Source organism: Lutzomyia longipalpis, chromosome 1 (genome assembly GCF_024334085.1).
Source record: "Lutzomyia longipalpis isolate SR_M1_2022 chromosome 1, ASM2433408v1".
NCBI classification, from domain to species: Eukaryota; Metazoa; Arthropoda; class Insecta; order Diptera; family Psychodidae; genus Lutzomyia; species Lutzomyia longipalpis.
In genome coordinates, this window is record NC_074707.1 from 28361568 (window position 1) to 28368618 (window position 7051).

Here is a 7051-nt window from a genome sequence, read left to right on the forward strand (position 1 = left end):
AATTAGCCCAACTCAGCAAAAAGCTCAAGGAAAAATCTTGGAGGAAAGTGATAAAAAAATTAAGGAGATAAATCATGGGCACAATTATCATTCTATTTAGACAGACTATATATTTATCTATCATATCTCATATTATAATCGAATTTTCCCCCCACACCAGCATGAGGACTAAACTTCTACAAAGACGGTGGGATGATCCCAAAATCTTGCTATCGCCATTAAACTTTTATGAGAAATCATCACATTCAGTGTGAACAATTTTGCCTGAAAATTATCCACAAAGGTTCGGGGTATTTGCATCTCATCAATCAAACCGAGCATCATAATTTTCATGTTTTTTGGGAATATTCCATATACAGAACATGGTGATATACAACGTAATTTAATTTGCATAAATCATTTAAAATATTCCCATCGAACAATGGATTTTGTCGTGTGCGTGGCCATTAATGATGTACCTTTAGTAGAAGTAACGTACAAGACCGATGATAAATTTTCTAACGTAATGAAGCATTTTAGATATTTTAATAGGATTCCCTTGGTTTATTGACCTTATTTTACGGGATTGTAAAGAAGTCTCTTTTTTATCGTTTTGTCAACCGTTAAATCACCAAATAAAATTTTATGCGCCACCGATAGTAAATGCTACAAAGACGTGGGAGTACTTAAGAAATGTCATTTAAAGAAAAGATGCGTTTTTTTTATGGGCCGTACCGATACTTCCGGGGTTAGTAGCTGAAAGCTGAGAATGTATATTGTGGTTTGACTTTTAATTTAAACATCTCATTTTGAGCGGAATTTCTCTTTTGATTTTTATTTAAGAGAAAAATTTCCTTTTATTATTATTAGATTTATTTTATTCAGGTACTTTTTTTACAATTTCGCACCGTATAATTTCAACAAAAAAACTAATTTACATTAAATTTCATTGATAATTTTAATTTCTGACAAAAATTCAAGAATTTTTCTAGACCCGACCTCAGAGAAGTCAAGTAGCTCAAGAGCTGATTTCTTTCCAAAAATTTTATTTCTTATATTATTTAGAACTTTACAATGTAGAATAATATGCTCAATGGTAAGAAATTCATTTTTCATATTGCAAAAGGTACAAATGGGACGAGGTGATTTAGTCATTTTATAGGATTGAGTGAGTCTAGAGTGACCTATACGTATGCGGGATATGATGGTACACTCTTTTCGGGAAAGAGAACTAGGAATTTTAGGTCGGGAAAGTGATGAACTAATTTTATTCATCAGACCAGGTACCTCAGTCTTAAACCAATTCAAATTTTTTGTTTTAAATTTATTTTTAATTATATTAAGAGTACTTTTGAGTGTGAGATCATTACAGGTAGGCATAGGTAATTCAAGAGCTTTCTTAGCTTCAAAATCTGCTTTTGTATTTCCAGGAATCCCTTTGTGTCCTGGGACCCAAAGAAGACATGCCGTACCTTTCAATTTAATCAAAATAGATCTTATGTTATTAATAATAGGAGAATCATTTTTAATATTTTTAACACCTTCGATAGTACTCAGACTATCAGAAGCTACAATCCATTTAATTAATTCAGAACTATTATTTCTTCTTGTATCTTGAATGAACTCAAGGGATTTTTTAATTGCCATTGCTTCAAGCTCAAAAACAGTAGTTTGGGAATGACATCTACAACTGAAAATAAGATTATCTTCAGTGGTTATAGCGAAACTTTTTAAATCGTCTTTGCCTGATCCATCACAATAGATCACACATGAATCAGTGTGAATGCTATTAACAATATTATCAAATATATTAATTATTTCAGGAGTTGTTCTTTCTTTATAATTAACTGTGGTCATATAAGTATTAATATAATCATCATTAAACAACCAAGAAGGTTGTAATGATGGAGAGCGTATTTCAATATTAATTTCTGAAATCATATTTTGAATTAGGTTGCCACTAAAGGAGTAGAAACTAGTTACATCTTTCCTATTTTCCCAACATCGCAAATTTTCAAAACCGGGGGCAGACGAGTTTGAAAGGAGTCGAACTGCAGACTTAGCACATTGAAATTCTATTGCTAGTTTCATGGAAGGAACTCCAGATTCAGCAAGAAGGCACTCAACACGGGATGTCCGGAAAGCCCCAGAGCTAAGCCGGTACCCTGCATTGTAAACACTGCTCAAAGTGTCTAACAAAGATTTATTAGCAGCTGGAAAATAAATTTCACTACAATAAAATAGTTTTGAAAGTACAAGAGCATGATGAATGGTTCTAAGTGAGTCTCTATGCGATCCCCAACTTAGACCAGATAGGCATTTAATAATATTTATTCTTTTGTTACAAGCAATTTTAAGATTCTTAATATGAGTGTTAAATTTTAGTTTAAAGTCAAGATGTACTCCCAAAAATTTATATTCTTTAACGTTTTCCAGTACTGTGCCATTAAGAGTGAATGTAAGTGGGGTACATCTTACATTTTTCCTACAAAAGTGAAGAGCTTTAGTTTTTTTTGAAGAAAATCGAAAACCATTAACAGCTGCCCATTTACTCAATTCATTAATGCAAGTCTGCAGTTCAATACATCTGACATCATCTTTAGGATTACTATTGTAAACTACAATATCATCTGCGTAAACAAGAATTTTATTAGGACCATCAACTGGAAATAGGGAAAAAATTTTATTTATTGATATAAGAAACAAAGTAACTGATAGGACACCCCCTTGGGGGACTCCATTTTCAAAAGTATTTTCATCTGATAGTTCATTATTAACCCGTACTCTTGATTTCCTGGGTTTTAAATAGAATTTGATAAATTCTAGAATATACCCAGTTAGACCCCACTCAATTAGTTGATTAATGATTACTGTGTAAATACGCACCTGGTGGAATATTCCAGAGACAATTAATAGATTGATCTCAAAGGAAGAAAGTATAAAAGCTGATCACACACCTGGTGGAATATCCAGAGTTAATTAATTAATAGATCTTCAACAGAATAAAAGGAAGTTGTGGCACACTGATCACACACCTGTGGATGGCAATAGCATTAATTTAAGAGCCTTGCGAGCCTTCCGGCTAGATCGGCCAAAAAATTTTCCTTTCTCGGTGGGTGTTGCACGTGGTGGTGATGAAGTTCCTCTTCTGTGTGATTTCTCCTTCAGGTGATGCTCCTTTTCCTTCGATAGCACACACAATTCAATTCCACACACTGATTTATATCAAAAATGCCCTTTAATGCACAAATTACTTTATTTTATTAATAAAAATTGAAGAGAAAAATTGGCATGACTAATGACTTTTTAATTGCCCGATTACAAGTGGATTTACGGGACTTTCTTCGCCCATTGCTTAATTGTTTAAGTGATAGGAAATATACAAAAATGTTTCAAGAATACACTGATAGAAACAGTGTGCGGAGTTCACTCCAAAATTTCATTGATTACATAAATTGCATAACTTTCAATTTAATGCTATTTTCTGAACAATTACTTCACTCCATACTCTGTCATAGGCCTTTTCAATATCAAAGAAAATCGCGGAGGTATGAGATCTCTTTTGGAAGGACTCAAAGACGTCCCCAGTAAGTTTAGCAACTGACATATAAGTAGACCTTCCTTTACGAAAACCTATTTGATTATTTGAAAGAAGATTGTTATAATCCAGAAACCAGACAAGTCGAGCATTAACCATTCGCTCGAAAATCTTAAGATCACAATTTGTAAGAGTTATGGGTCTATAATCTTGTGGTCCATTAGGGGTGTTTTTAGGAATAGGTACAATGATTGAATCTTTCCAATCTTCAGGAAAAATAGATTTTTCCCACATATCATTAAACAATTTTATCAAAAATAAATGGACTTCTTGAGGTAAATTTTTTAGCATAGAATAAGTAATTAAATTAGGGCCATATGACTTTCCTTTACTTTTTGAAAGAGAAACTTTAAGTTCTTGAAAAGAGAAAAAGTTATTAATTTCAGCAGAAAATGGCAGAGATATTGTAGTTTCAGGGCAATCATTCAGAAGTTTATTCTTAAAATCAACTTCACTATTACTTAGAGAGATATTAGAAGAAGGGAATGCAAATTTTTTACCCAAAATATTAGCAATTTCTTTTGAATCAGTAGAACTTCCTTGATCACAATTGACATATCTAATTTTTGGACTTGAAATTCCTCTAATTGCGTTAATTTTTCTCCACATTTCACTTGGTGGAGTGTTTGAATCAATGGTATTGGTAAAACTATTCCATGAATTAGTTTTTGCTTCATTAATTTTATCCCGAGTCCTTTGAACAATAGAAAGATATGCTTCCTTGTTCTCAGCTGTTGGATATTTTTTAAATTTTTTAAGACTTCTTTTTCTCTCTCTAATTAATAATTTTATCTCAGGTGTCCACCATGGAACTCTTCTGAATTGCTTGCCACCTTTAGTTTTTGGAATTGATGAATTAGCAGTAGAAATTATACTCTCCTTTACCTCATTGTACGAGATCAAAGGAAAATTACAATTATAAGCAAAACATCTTGGCATTAATTCTGAAAATTTATCCCAATCTGCCCCCGATTCAATCCACCTGCACTGAGATGAGACCTCTTTATATGAAAAAGAGATATCAGTGAGATAAATAGGAAAGTGATCACTACCTCTTAAATCATTATCAACAGTCCAAACAAACCGAGACGCGGTTTGAGGATCAGCTATTGTAAGATCAATAGCATTAAAAGTTCCGTGGGCAACAGACAAATTAGTGTTAGATCCATTATTCAGAATTATTAAATTTTCAGAATTAACAATTTTTTCAATTATTTTTCCACGACGATCAAGCTTGTTACTACCCCAATACGGATTGCTAGCATTGATATCTCCCATGATAATAAAAGGAGTAGGCAACTGTCTAATCAAATTAACTATTTCTAATTCTTCAACAGGAATTCCGGGATTAATATAAATAGAAACAATTGTAATGGGGAAGTGCCATTGCAGTCTAATAGCAATGGCTTCTAAATTTGTGTTCAAATCAATAGGATCAAAAGACCACCCATTTTGTATAAAAATTGAAACTCCGCCACTCATTGTGGGATTATCTGAAAGATTTTGATGAACAGCATTATACCCACTAATAGTTGGGCCATTAATATTTTTGTGATTAAATTTAATATGAGTTTCTTGAAGACAAAGAGCAACTGGTTGCTTTTCATTAATTAACAGTTCAATGTCTGGTTTTCTGGGCCAGAAGCCATGGCAATTCCACTGTACAAAAGAAGGATTTGTACATAAAAGATTATTATTTACATTATTTTGAAATTGAGGTGAAATAAAATTATCGTCAAAAGAATTTAAATCAATTTCATTGAGATTTTCTGAATTATAATTGTTAGACGTCATTATCGTCACTTAACATTTGGTCATCTTCATCAGAGAATCTTGAATTTTTGGGACGATCAGAACCTCCAGTGGAGGAACAAGGAGAGGGGGAATAGGAATGGAAGGATAGGGGAGGAGAGGGAGGAGGATCAGGGGGAGGGAAGGGAACAGGTTGATCTTCATCAACCTCAACAGACATAGCCTGCGATGAATCTTGGGTGAATTGGATTTTATTCTGACTAATTTCAGGAGAATTTTGACTAATTTCTTTGCATTGAGCATTGGTGGAATTTGGTGTGCGAATTTTTGAATAATTTGGGGAAGCAAGTACTGTGTATGAGACATTGGTGTCATCATGAACAGTATTATTAATTTGAGCAGCATTAATTGCCCTTCGGTATGATTTGTTTGTAACTTTAGATGCTTTAGGAGCTTTTAATAGTGAATTTGCAGCTCGTGACTGTACCTGAGATCGGTTTACATGAGGTGTTTTAGTTGCAGAATAAACTACTTTACTTACTTTACTTAATGAATCGGTGCTAACGGTGCTTGTACCTTCAGATTTTGATACTGTTTGAGCATAAGAGATGGATTTAGAAGGAACGGAATTGGGATAGGAATTTAGGATGGGGTTGGGAACTCCCTTCCTCCTCTTCAACTCCTCTCTCGCCAAATTGTATGGGATCCTTAGGGTGACGCGGATTGCATTCACTTCTCTCTCCTCGATGTATTTTGGGCAGGCTTTGCTGTGACTTGGGTGGGCACCAAGACAATTCACACATTTGGGCAGGTTGCATGGGTAGATGAAATCCGGCTCATGTGACTCTTGAGCACAAATTCCACACTTCGGACGATTCTTCTTTGAGTTGCATCTCTTCTTGGTGTGCCCCAGCTTCTGGCATATGACGCATCTGAATGGTGATGGAATGTAGATCTCGGTCTTCACAGTCAAATATCCAACATTTACTTCAGCAGGGCATGTTGGAGTGCTGAAGGTCAAAATGTGTGTTGCAGTGTTGATCCATTGTCCATTATCTTTCCGTTTAATCTTCTGTACTCCAATCACATTTTGCTCTCCCATCTGTGCAATAATTCTCTCCTCTTTAACACGCGTCAACTCTTTGCATCTGATGATTGCCTGGGACTGGTTCAATACACCGTTCTCCGATATAGAAACCGGTTTCTTCTCCTTTCCAAAAATTTTGGTGGCCTTGAGTGCGTTGATTTGGTGTATATCTTTCGTCTGTACTAGGATATCCCCACTTTGGAGTCGCATGGCTGTCTTAAATTTATCCTTTGAAATATCCTGTAGTCCTTGTTGGATATCAAAAATATCCATCTCCTTGAGACTTTCCCCACTGATAATGAAGTATTTTTCACTATCCGATGGATGAGTAAAGAATGCATTGCGAAGGGCCTTGTAATTGCGTTTTGTAGATTCTTCAAGTGTGGGCATCTGCCCACGATGCAAGGTGTTGTACAAATTAAAAGTTTCTGCAGGAGGGCCAGGCCCCCCTGAATGGGCACTCATCACTTCAACTCACTTATAAGAAATTCAATCAATAAGAAATTGGCGCAAAAAAAAATCAATACTCTCAATAAACTCTGAGAGAAAAAAAAACTGCTCTCGACAAAATGGAGCTCTATGCGCTATTCGTGTCTATTCACCAAGAGTGTCTAAACCGAACTGAATTTCCTTTT

At 34.7% G+C, this 7051-nt stretch overlaps 1 protein-coding gene across 1 annotated transcript; it reads right to left on the bottom strand.

The window, feature by feature from the left end:
• Positions 1-5360: 5360 nt before the first annotated feature.
• On the bottom strand, positions 5361-6806 carry LOC129797845 (uncharacterized). Its single transcript, XM_055820448.1, has 2 exons — positions 5876-6806; positions 5361-5680 (listed from the first exon to the last, which is right to left on the bottom strand). Exons 1-2 carry the CDS (start codon positions 6804-6806, stop codon positions 5361-5363), a joined length of 1251 nt encoding a protein of 416 aa, XP_055676423.1.
• Positions 6807-7051: the final 245 nt, after the last annotated feature.

Coding starts and splice junctions, on each gene's coding strand:
- LOC129797845 (XM_055820448.1), bottom strand. CDS start 6,806: ATGCCCACACTTGAAGAATCTACAAAACGCAATTACAAGGCCCTTCGC. Junction 5,681..5,875: donor CGTTAGCACCGATTCATTAA/GTAAAGTAAGTA, acceptor TCTCATACACAG/TACTTGCTTCCCCAAATTAT.